The sequence below is a fragment of the Anneissia japonica genome, unplaced genomic scaffold (assembly GCF_011630105.1).
Source record: "Anneissia japonica isolate Jap-2015-1 unplaced genomic scaffold, ASM1163010v1 scaffold287919_len575428_cov197, whole genome shotgun sequence".
NCBI lineage: Eukaryota > Metazoa > Echinodermata > Crinoidea > Comatulida > Comatulidae > Anneissia > Anneissia japonica.
Window position 1 is genome coordinate 371,605 of NW_022718751.1, and position 11,936 is coordinate 383,540.

Sequence of the window (11,936 nt, forward strand, 5' to 3'; positions counted from 1 at the left end):
TTATTAGCCTAGGGCCTAGGCCCTAGGTCAGTGGCACAGCCGCCAAATATCTTATGTCCGATAAATTTCGCCTACACCTACTATAGTCTAAGGGCCTGCAACTGACATTTGCTTAACCTAGGATTAGGCTATTTCCTTTGGCCATGGTTGGCTGAACATTTTAAACGTAGCAATAATAATAGGTAGGAGACATAATATGCCCTTCTTACCTTAGGCTTAGTAGACGCCTACTACCTACTACTAGGCCTAGGGCCTACGGAAGCAGGTCAACTCGGCCACAAGTCAACTCGGTCACAGTCAACTCGGGCACAAGTCAACTCGGCCACAAATCAACTCGGCCACAAAAAGTTCGGATGCAGTTAACTCGGCCACAAGTCAACTCGGCCACAAGTCAAATCGGCCACAAGTTAACTCGGCCACAAGTCAACTCGGCCACAAGTTATTTATAATTAAAATCTTCAATATGATTAAAATGAAGTACACAGTATATTTTAGTAAAATTCTGATCATCGTCTCATTGTCGTGAGATCGTTGTATACATTTCTTCAGTACTCTTGTTCAACAGAGAAAACCCGCCACTTACAGAATGGAATAAAATCTGGCAATTGTAACATTAACAATTTAAGCAATCTTAATTATTAAGAAAAACACATGTATTAATGTTTAATTTTGTTCACGTTAAAACACTGACATAAATCATGAGTACATACTGTAGACCTAATCATAAAAAATTGAAATAGAAAAACTACATTATGATTTTTTTAAATGTTTTTAAATCCGACTAAAATCAAATGAATGCACGATGGCGTGCATTTCGATACTATATTCTTCAGAACCACGCCCAAGAATTAGGCCTACGTTAAAATTAGGTGGGGTGCAGCATCTAGTATCAATTATCCACAATAGGAACTAAACAATTGGTATTGTCGAGTGACAGACTTCAGTCCTTCATATTTGTTCGACCATTGCGGCTATGTTTGAAACCCGTCAGTGACAAGGATGCATCCAATGACGTGAATCACCAGTGACATGTCGGTCCTTTTCAAATATTTACTTTAATAATACTAATTAGTCATAATACTCTTATACACATCTAGATGTGTATAAGAGACAGTAATAAAGGTGATAACAACAACAATATTAATAGTAATATTTATTTCAACAATACTAATAGTAATAATATGGTAATAATAACGATATTTAAATATCTATTTTAATAATACTAATTAGTGATAATAACATTAAAGGTAATAACAGCAATAATAAATTAAAGATAACGTTTATTTTTATAATAATAGTACACTAATTAGTAGTAATAATAATAATAATTACGATACTTATAATACTAGGCCTACTAGTAATAATAGGGTAATAATATCGATAATAAAGGTGACAACAACAATCATAAATAACAATAATAATAATAATAATAATAATATGAGAAAAATACCAATAAAACACCAATAACAATATTTTTAAAATTACTATTATTAAAATAATAATACTAAGACTAATATATAATAATAATATGAATTAAAAAAAATAGAGAATTTTGTATTATTTATATGGTAACAATAATAATATCAGCAAAAATTTAAACAATACATAATGTTAATGCTAAGACTAATAATTAATATTAAAACTAACGGTAATAAAAATAACAATAATAATAAAAATGACACCAATAATAGCAGCAATAATAACAATTGTGGCCGAATTGACTTGTGGCCGAGTTAACTTGTGGCCGAGTTGACTGCAGCCGAACTTTTTGTGGCCGAGTTGATTTGTGGCCGAGTTGACTTGTGGCCGAGTTGGATCGAATTCGGGCCTACTACTACTACCCTACCAACCTAGATTTTCCGAATAGGCCTACCTCTTTTTCAGAATATCCAACGCCTTGGGTGATATCTTTCGAGTTACATAAATATATCTGGTCATCCTAGAATTCACTTTTCGACAAAAATTTAAGAATAGAGGCTTAGAATACAATCTAGGTCTAGAAATGTTCGCTAACATTAACAACGACATTGATTTGAGCATCGTTCACTTGAACGTGGGCGCTTCCATTTTGTCGGCTGCTCATCTGTGCTAGTAAAATGTCCATATACTATAAATAAGAGTTTTAATAATAATAAATAGTACCTTTAGAAATTTTTAAAATACATATTTTAAAAATAAAATTATTGTGCATATTTGTATATTTTTTCATAATACTATATTCAGTAAAAATTTATAACACAAGAGTATTTGTTGTTACTCAAACATGATTGGGGGCGCTCCATTAATAACGATTAGCCTAGAGGCCGGCTTAGCCAGGTTTCACAATTTATTTGTTGCTGTTTAAAACTATAAATACTAACAGGTACACGATAATAGTAAAGCACGATGAATGTTGATCTTGAACTTAAAAAGGTAATTACATTGATCAGTCAATAATTATTTTAGCTTATCCTAGTCCTGGCCTAACTCAGGTCTAGGGACTATGCCTAGGCCTACCCTAGAGAGTTGGGCTCCTCGCCTGCCGACCTAGATTAGGCCTAGCCTAGCCTTGTTTTGTTGTCAACGTAACTAGGCTACAAAAAAAGCTAATATTTTAATTATAATCAGGCTTAGGAGATGTAGCAACTAGCCTAGGGTAGGTGTATGCTAGGATAGGTTGAGTATAGGCGCTGTCGACGTCGAATGATGATGAGTAAAAGTAAAACTTTCAATTAAATTGAGCCTAGCCTAGGCTAGGTCTAGAGGCTTACATGCCTAGCTAGCTAGGCCTAGGGGCATTTGTTATCTGAGGTTTTTTGTTAGAGAAACTGTCTACTGATCCGTCTGTCTCACAATGAATTTGTGAGAACTGGTCATTGACCAGGAGTTTGTCATGCTCATTGAAGCATACTATGTAAGAATGATGGAATTTGGTAACAGATTGGGGGAGCATTTGCTGTGGTCTCTATGTCTTCCAGCTTTAAAATTAATCTTGCACTTAGTATACATGGTCTGTTGTTATGTAGTTCTGTTGAATAAATTTAGTGTATGCTGGAATTCACACTTGAGAGAATACAGAGAAATAGAGGGAGGAGCCCCCCCCCCCCGAGAGGACTTTCACTGATAGGGTGTCAATACCTCCTCAGTCCCACCATAGCTGGGTGGGGCTGAGGTAAGAAAATTGATGATTATGGCACCTCTAGATGGCTGGTAGTGGCACTCTCAGACTTAAATTTTAATATTTTCTTTTTTGCTCTATTTGATTTATAATTTTTGAAAAAATTAGGGGCCCCCTCATAAATCCACCACTGTATTGTGTATAATTGTTTCCTAAGGGGGATGTAATAATGGTGCTTTCTTGAATATTTTTATGCATGATTAGATTCAAGTGGATAGAGAAGCTGGCACAGGTGTTCTTCCCCCCCCCCCCAACTTTGAAATTATCATCATCATTAATATTAATAATATAACGAAACGATGATGATTTATAAGTGGACGTTTTATGCATAATATCAACTACATATCAATTACTTATTTTAAATTTATCTTTTTAATTTTATATTAATCATTTACATTTTAATTTTACAAATTATCTTTTAATTATTATCAATTTAGTTATTGTAACTATTATTCAGTTCAACCGTATTTTCATTCCAATTACCTCCTCATTCTATTTCCTTTTCCATTCATGATTCATTTCATTTTATTTTAGTTTTCTTATCTGTATCACTGTTTACATTTAGTTATTAATATTACTGATTAAATTATTTTAAGACTAATATATAATAATATATGAATAAAAAAATCGAGAATTTTGTATTATTTATATGGTAACAATAATAATATCAGCAAAAATTTAAACAATACATAATGTTAATTAATGCTAAGACTAATAATTAATATTAAAACTAACGGTAATAAAAATAACAATAATAATAAAAATGACACCAATATAGCAGCAATAATAACAATTGTGGCCGAGTTAACTTGTGGCCGAGTTGACTTGTGGCCGAGTTGACTGCAGCCGAACTTTTTGTGGCCGAGTTGACTTGTGGCCACACATACACCCATATACACATACATATATATATATATATATATATACATACACACATACATATACACATAACCACATACACACACACACACACACATATATATACTATCACCATTGAATGGACTTGCATATTTATTTTTATTTATTTTATTGCAGGCTTTCCAAGAGCAACAAGTAAAGATGGTAGAAACCACACAGCAGGTTAGGGTTGCAGATACACAGATCGAGTTTCAGAAACGATCACAACAACACGCCAAGCTAACTAGCACGGAGATAGGAAAATATCCACAGGAAACAAGAGTCTATGAAGGGGTTGGTAGAATGTAAGTTTCCACGGTGAATTAATCTGTCTGAAGACAATATTTATGGTAACAATGGCAATATTGTTTTTTTTTTTTTTGTTTGTTTGTTTTTATGATAATAATGATTATGATGTACAGTTGTGATACTGATAATAATTAAAATTATGATAGTGATAATGATGATACTGTTATGATGGTGATGACAACGTCAGATGTTAAATTGTCAAATTACCTTATAGCTTTATATTAATATTAATGCTTGTCTTTTTTGGGGGTTAATTGCCAATACTGTACTTGTAATTTTTTTATTTTTTTTTTTGCTTTTTAAAAAAATATTTTTGCTCTATCAAAAAAGTAATGTTTGAGGTTTCTTTTACACTTTTAATCTTGGTTCCTTTGTGAAACCCTGTATGTGCTTGATAAAGCCATAACCTGGGTTTTTGTTACATTCTTTTTATTTTTTTTTAATGAAGAATGATTGATGATGATGATAATAAGTATAATGATAATAGTAATGATAATAATAATAATAATAATACTGTTATGATGATGATGAAGTCAGATGTTAGTGGTGGTGCTAGTTTGATAGTGATGATGTATGATGATGATGATCATTATAGTGGTGGTGGTGGTGGCAGTGATGGTGATAATTATGATGCTAATGGTAATTGTGGTGGTGGTAATGATGATAACTATTGTGGTGATATGATGGCAAAGATGATGGTGATGCAAATGATGATGTTGGTAGTTGTCACACTTATGATGATGATGATGATGATGGTGATGGTGATGATGACAACGACATTGACAACAATGATGATGATGATAACAGATTGTGAAATTGCCTTATACATTTATATTATTATGAATGCTTGTTTTTTTCTTTGGAACATTTCTAATATACAATTATTTTCCTTGCAGGTTTATATTACAAGATATTCCCACTATTCAAAACTTACTGTCTGAGAGAGTAAAGAAATGTGAAACTAAAGTCAAGGATTTAGAAGTAAGAAATTTACTAAATTCCCAATGAACAATTTGATGTATTTTATTAGTAACTTGATGTAGAATGAAGTCCATGCTAGCTTCATTCATGATTATATTCTATACCAGCATTTATGTGTAGTCACATATGTTACATTTAAGTATCTGCCAATAACATGAATATGCATGAGAAGTCATGTTATTGGTGAACATGTAACACGTTTCATGTTTAGGTTAATATATGATACATTATTAATTTTAGATAATGTTTTTAAATTACCCTTTTCATTTGATTTCTTAGTCGAAGAAGACATATTTGGAGCGTACACTGAAGGAAAGCGAAGATAACTTACGTGAGATGGTCGCATCCAAACAAGCTATATTGAAATGAAGTATATAAGAACTTTTTTGGGAAAAATCGTAGATGTCAAGAAGTGTATACATTCGCCTCCAAGTGATGCATTCTTGCACAAGAGCGCCAACATTATAAGATTGGCTAGAGCAGCATCGTGACATGCTTAAATATTGGTTGTGCATTGGACAGCAATTTAGAGACAAATTAAACTCGGTGGTGCTTGAATTTTTTACATTACATTGGAGTCATTCCAGTACTGTACTCTTATAATTAAACTAATTCTTATGAATCCACTGAATTTTCATGCTAAGTTTATCCTAGGCTTCATTCAGATATCTCTTATAATTCAGAACAGCCTAGCAGTGCCTTTAGCAAGCAAAGCCTCACTTTTATTTATTTTTTTTTTTTTTCAGTCCTAGCTTCCTTGCTTTGCTTGCTGGTACAGCTGTACAGTATTTTGTTTCATTGTTATATTCACAACTTGCCTGAGTTTTTGATAGTGTTTAAAGATACAGTTCAGGGGGTCCCAATTCTTTTGCAAATCACAGGAGTCTCTCGCACTACCTTCAGCAAGAAAGAATCTCTGGGAAAATAACACATCTCCCTCATGGTAGCACGTTTTTGCAAGTTTTTATTACAAAGTACTGTATTGTCAAATGTGTCCCTAGAAATCAGTGCCAGTTAGTATTATATCTGTCTCTTATACACATCTAGAGGAACGGCCTCCCGCACTCCCGCAAGCAAGCAAGAATCTCCTGGAAATTAACCCATCTCTGCATATGTATAATTTTGCCTGTTTTTACTGCTTCATTATCAATTTTTTCACAGATGTCAGAGCCAATGTGTATCACTGTGCAGCAAAATAAAATGAAATGTGTTAAACAAGCTCATTAACCAGATCAGTGGCTGATTCAAGGAAGGGGGATGCTGGCTCGGGACCCCTAAATATTTCAAAGCTATGAATGATATAGAAAAGAAAATTATATTCAAATTTAAATCTGGGAGGCCCATTTTCAGCCATCTATAGGTGATATAATCATACATTTTCTTTCCTGAGCTCCAACCATATTGGGGCTAATGTGGTTTAGACCCTCCATCTGTACAAAGTCCCTTCGTTCACCCACTCTTCGGCCCCTCCCCCCCCCCTTTTAACCCACCACCGCAGATCTCCCGGAAATGCCTTCTTCCAACTTGTGACTCCTTTGTTTCATAAAGCTCATTTGAACAGATCTGCTAGATGCGGATTTTTTCAGCTTGACACCCCAGACAGTGGTCCAGTAATACTGTATATCGATGTTTGTGTACTTTTTTGCTTGCAAAATAAAGGAATTGCATAGTAAAATATTTGTTGTGTATTCCATGATTTATTGTTGCTGTGATTGAGTTACTAATAATTCTATCCTTCCAATTTTAATTTTTTTTTCAAACCAAAGCTGATTAGTGAAGCCCAGTTACTTGTAAGAATGTTAATCCTTGTTTTCTAATACATTTATTTGAATATAAAATGGCATATGAAAGGCTTGTAAATCGAATTAAGATCATGTATAACCACAACCATATTCTCAATTGCATAATTCCTAGACTACCATGTGTTCAGAATGTATATTGAATACTCATTGTATTTAGATAAACATTTGTTGTGGGTGTAAGATTATTGTCTATCCCTTTGAAGCATGAGAGCTGGAACTATCAGCCCGTCCTCAATGGTTCTAATCACAGTGGAGGATCGAAGGGGCCCCCTTTCTCTTCCTCCCCCTCCCAAATTTTTCAACGTAAAAAAAAATAATGAAGACAAAAAGAAAATTTTATTCTGGGAGTGCTATCTCCGGCCATTTAGAAGTGCCATAATCATAATATTTCTTGGTGGGGCCGAGGCAGTGGCGAACCTAGAGGGTGAGAGGGACACACGCCCCTCCAAAAATTACTCGCGCTTGAACCCCCTCCCCAGTCAGTGTTAAAAAGCACCAAAAGCAGCACCGGGCTGAGGTGGATGGATCTTCTATCTAAAAGTTTCTCGCTTGGCCACGACCCTTTGTTACGGATTCCAGGATCCGCCACTAAATCATCAGCAACCATGCTAAATTTAAATCGTCTGCCTGTTATGATATTTATCTTCCTTAAGGCTCTACAATGAATGTGTAATGCTAAATTGACATTAATGTTCACAACATCTAACAAGATTCCAATGGAATTGAACTAATAGAAAGTAAATACAACAAATAAACTATGTCGAGATGTTTTATTTTACTCTTGATTTGTAAGCTGATTATATTGGTAGAGAAAGTTATACAGTAGGCTTATAATACTTGTAGTTCCCTTGACTGGTATGTCCCTGGTTGATGAATAGAATGGAGAGGGATGAGAACAGAATTGCGTGTACCTTGTGAACATAAAGAGACGTTCTCTTCCCCCAGATGAAGTGGTGGCTCTAAGATATACATTTACAGAGGTGGGGGGGGGGGGGAGAGAGAAAGCTGCCTGACAGGAAGACCTGACTGCTTTCGGTAGAGGCGAAAACGTAATATGCCTTGGCTGAATCCAATGGTAAGTTTGCTCAGTGCTTGCTTGGATCAGGGAGTTTGATCATGGTTTCTATTTCGTTCGGGGTTAGGACTGCCCTGAGGACTGTCTGCGCCGCTTGCGGGTGGGTGATGGTTATGAAAAAAAAAGGATTGTGCCTGGGCCGTAGTTCCCTAACTCGACTACAGTATGTTCCTGGGGATGGATGGGATGGGCATAGCGAAAGGCCTGCTATCGGATGGATAACGGTGAAGCCAACGACGATGCTGTACCGTAGTTTTCTATATTTGATGCCGTAAAAAAATGTTGGAGGAATGGGGATGAAATATGGGGTGGACGAGGAACATTTTTTCTTTGCTTAAATATGAGATACAATATTATGCATGGGTATACCATGGAGTTTTCTTGTTTAATAAACGTGCAATACTGAATAATTTCTTGACACTTAAGTATTTGGACACGGGGACTAGGCCTACTTAAAAGTCATAGTTGCAGCTGACTTGAAACCAGCCCTTATATTATGCATTCACGTCTTAACGAGCCGTCAATCTCTTGGCGCGTGCCATTCTTTATAGCTAACGTTAAGACTTTTTCAATTATTGAACTATCACACACAAGAGAGGCCTATTGTGCCACATACTGGAAGCTCAATAGAGTTATGACGGTCAAGTAGTTATGTATTAGCCAATCGATGGTCGCGTGTGTCTTTTTGGTTTGTGATTGGTTAAGGAATTAGATATTCTCTGCGATTTACATGGAGTTACCTAAGTAAAACCCTAAGAAATAAACCAATCAGTGGTCTACGTGTGTCATTTAAGCCTGTGATTGGCTAAACACCTTAATTGTTGTCTGCAATTACGTAACTGAGAGAAAGTACATTGATCTATTGTATTATATATGGCATAAGTTAACCATCAAATCATGTTTATTTTGAAATAATGCAGTGAACAAACAAAAACATGGATTATCTCAAAAAGAATCGACGCACTAAGCGTGTTTTTTTTTTTCTTTTCTTTTTCTATCTTTTTTTTTTTTTTTTTTTTTTTTTTGCGCTTGGGTACCGACAGTAACTCACGTGATTTCACGTCTAAGATAAACAAAAACATGGATTATTTCAAAAAGAATCGACGTACTAAGCGTGTTTTTTTTTTTCTTTTCTTTTCTTTCTATCTTTTTTTTTTTTTTTTTTTAGTTTATTTTTTTTTTTTGCGCTTGGGTACCGACAGTAACTCACGTGATTTCACGTCTAAGATACCCTGCTATCTTTAAAAGTTGATCATTAATACTATTCATTATGCAAAATGTAAATAAAAGGCATACCCGCAACAGCTAAAACCCCGTGCATTCGAGTCGAAGTCAGTTGTCGAAAAGATAATGCTGTTGGTGACAACGTGAACAAGTAAAATAACCGTCCTGAATTCTGAACAAGCGATCCTGATTTCAATTAAATACCATCTAATTATTCGATATATTTAAATAATCAGTACAGGTAGTAATTCTCTTCGTTATAAGGGATCACGGAGTAAATTTTAGGATGTTTTCGCCAGTCATGAAGAAAACAAGCACTCCAGCGGACTATGTTCTCTATCCTCTTACTAATGGACAAGATGCACAATTCTGCTTGCAGGAGTCAGGAACAGACAATTCTAATGCAACAGATGCATACCAACAAATGGACTTCAGAAGCTACGGCCTGGCGGAATGGAGATATCATAGCAAAGGAAATAGTCATTGCAATCAGACTTCATTTGTTCTTTCTGGGCAGCAGATTTCGCAGAATCTCGCAGTAGGCATACATAATTGTGTCTTGAATAAGACCTCGAGTTCGGCAGATGAGGACCGGAGGATGATAGTAAACGCAAGAGAAAGGAGGCGTATGCGAAAGATGAACGAAGCAATGGACGCACTGCGTCGTGTCGTGCCGAATTATCCATCCAAGGGTAAAACAAGTAAAATGGAGACTTTGCTGTTAGCACAAACGTATATTTTGGCGTTATCACGGTTGCTAAAGGAGCCGGATCGTAATGGAGATGATATTCAAGTTGACGAAAACTCGTTGGCTGCTAGCATAACGGATAAAATCGACGCCAGCGAGACGTGACATCATTCAAAGAACGCAAAATACAGCAGCGTATTCTTTAAAAAAACTGTTTCTATAGAACTACTACAGACAAACATATAATGCATTCCGAAGAAGAATTGGTTCTTCTGACCAGGACTCACCAAGTTGTTGCTATCGTATTTAATCATTGGACCTTTAAATAAAACTTCTGATGTAAACCTTTTAAGAACAGTCTTGTTGGTTTAATGGAACGAGTAAAATATAGGCCTATTATAATATAATACGCTTGTTTTCAAGTACCAGTAGACACCATTCGATTAAAATAGGAATAACAATTATATTATATGGTGCTTATTATTTTATATTATGTATATATTAATTCTTGTATTTTTAAGAGATTTTAAATAACTTCAAAGAATCGACGCACAACAAGTGTTTTTTTTTGGTTTTTTTTTTTTTTTTTTTTTTTTTCTCTTTTCTTTTGTCCATGGGTCTATTCTTTATTTCTTTATTATATATTTAGTTATTTTATATATATATATAACCGGCAGTAACTCACGTGATTCCACGTCTAAAACACTCTAATATAATACGCTTGTTTTCAAGTACTCACCACTCGATTAAAATAGGAATAGCAATTATATTATATGGTGCTTATTATTTTATATTATGTATATATTAATTCTTGTATTTTTAAGAGATTTTAAATAACTTCAAAGAATCGACGCACAACAAGTGTTTTTTTTTCTTTTCTTTTCTTTTTTCTTTTTGCTTGGGTACCGTACCGGCAGTAACTCACGTGATTCCACGTCTAAAACACTCTAATATAATACGCTTGTTTTCAAGTACTCACCACTCGATTAAAATAGGAATAGCAATTATATTATATGGTGCTTATTATTTTATATGTATATCTCAATGTTTGTATGTTTAAGACATTTTAAAGAAACGATGTCGAATGAATATAACAAGTGTAAATAACGTCTAATTTGGATCAAAGGGGTAGTTTAGGCACGCATATTAGGAGTATAATTTCGCGCTTGTATTTAACCGTTTGGGTAATATCAGATCAGGAAATGTATTATAATGTTAGTATTCATATAATAATTAGGCCATGCATTTTATAAAATCATTTTCTAGCAATAAAGTTTCCTACATTGTATGTATTTTGTACCGTATTATATTTTAATTTCTTTTGTTTATATCTCTTCTTCCAATAGCGTGGCGGCAATAACAGAAAGTCTTGAGTGTCATGATTGAAATATAACAATAACAAAAGCTTTTATAATATTAAAATTATGTATAATTTGAATAGCAAAGAACAATATTAAATACCGTATTTATTTGAATAAACGCCCCGCTTTGAATAAACGCCACCCTCGAATAAACGCTCCCCTCAGGGCCTCATTTGGAATAAATGCCTCCCTCGAATAACCCCCCACCCCAATGACTGTAAACAAGACTATTGGAAGCAACATCATTCTCAACACATTCTAATAATGTTTTACTCCAGTGGAATTACATTTTTCTAACTTGGTTAGGGTCAATTAGTCTTTATGATCATGTAATAACACCAATTATGAGAGGCGTTTATTATTAATCGTCATTCATTACTGTATAGGCTTAAGTTCCATAGCAAGCAGAAAAAGATAAAGCGATTGCGAACATTGTGATTGG

The 11,936-nt window shown here is 34.5% G+C and overlaps 3 protein-coding genes across 3 annotated transcripts in view; 2 read left to right on the forward strand and 1 right to left on the reverse strand.

Annotated features, from left to right (window-relative positions):
* LOC117110609 (glyoxylate reductase/hydroxypyruvate reductase-like) overlaps positions 1-2,086 on the reverse strand; it is a 9,081-nt gene extending 6,995 nt beyond the window's left edge. Inside the window, exon 1 of the mRNA XM_033253368.1 lies at positions 1,874-2,086. Within this exon, the coding sequence (XP_033109259.1) occupies positions 1,874-2,040 (167 nt within the window). The 5' untranslated portion in view covers positions 2,041-2,086. The remainder of the gene's footprint in view (positions 1-1,873) is intronic.
* A 189-nt stretch (positions 2,087-2,275) lies between these two features.
* LOC117110605 (prefoldin subunit 1-like) lies at positions 2,276-5,735 on the forward strand. The gene is made up of 4 exons (XM_033253364.1): positions 2,276-2,412; positions 4,193-4,359; positions 5,260-5,344; positions 5,624-5,735. The coding sequence occupies exons 1-4, from the start codon at positions 2,386-2,388 to the stop codon at positions 5,711-5,713; spliced, it is 369 nt and encodes a 122-aa protein (XP_033109255.1). The 5' UTR covers positions 2,276-2,385; the 3' UTR covers positions 5,714-5,735.
* A 3,666-nt stretch (positions 5,736-9,401) lies between these two features.
* LOC117110604 (transcription factor SUM-1-like) lies at positions 9,402-10,736 on the forward strand. Its single transcript, XM_033253363.1, has one exon. It carries the CDS (start codon positions 9,732-9,734, stop codon positions 10,296-10,298), a length of 567 nt encoding a protein of 188 aa, XP_033109254.1. The 5' UTR covers positions 9,402-9,731; the 3' UTR covers positions 10,299-10,736.
* The last annotated feature ends 1,200 nt before the right edge of the window (positions 10,737-11,936 follow it).

Coding starts and splice junctions, on each gene's coding strand:
- LOC117110605 (XM_033253364.1), top strand. CDS start 2,386: ATGAATGTTGATCTTGAACTTAAAAAG. Junction 2,413..4,192: donor TTGATCTTGAACTTAAAAAG/GTAATTACATTG, acceptor ATTTTATTGCAG/GCTTTCCAAGAGCAACAAGT. Junction 4,360..5,259: donor TATGAAGGGGTTGGTAGAAT/GTAAGTTTCCAC, acceptor TTTTCCTTGCAG/GTTTATATTACAAGATATTC.
- LOC117110604 (XM_033253363.1), top strand. CDS start 9,732: ATGTTTTCGCCAGTCATGAAGAAAACAAGCACTCCAGCGGACTATGTT.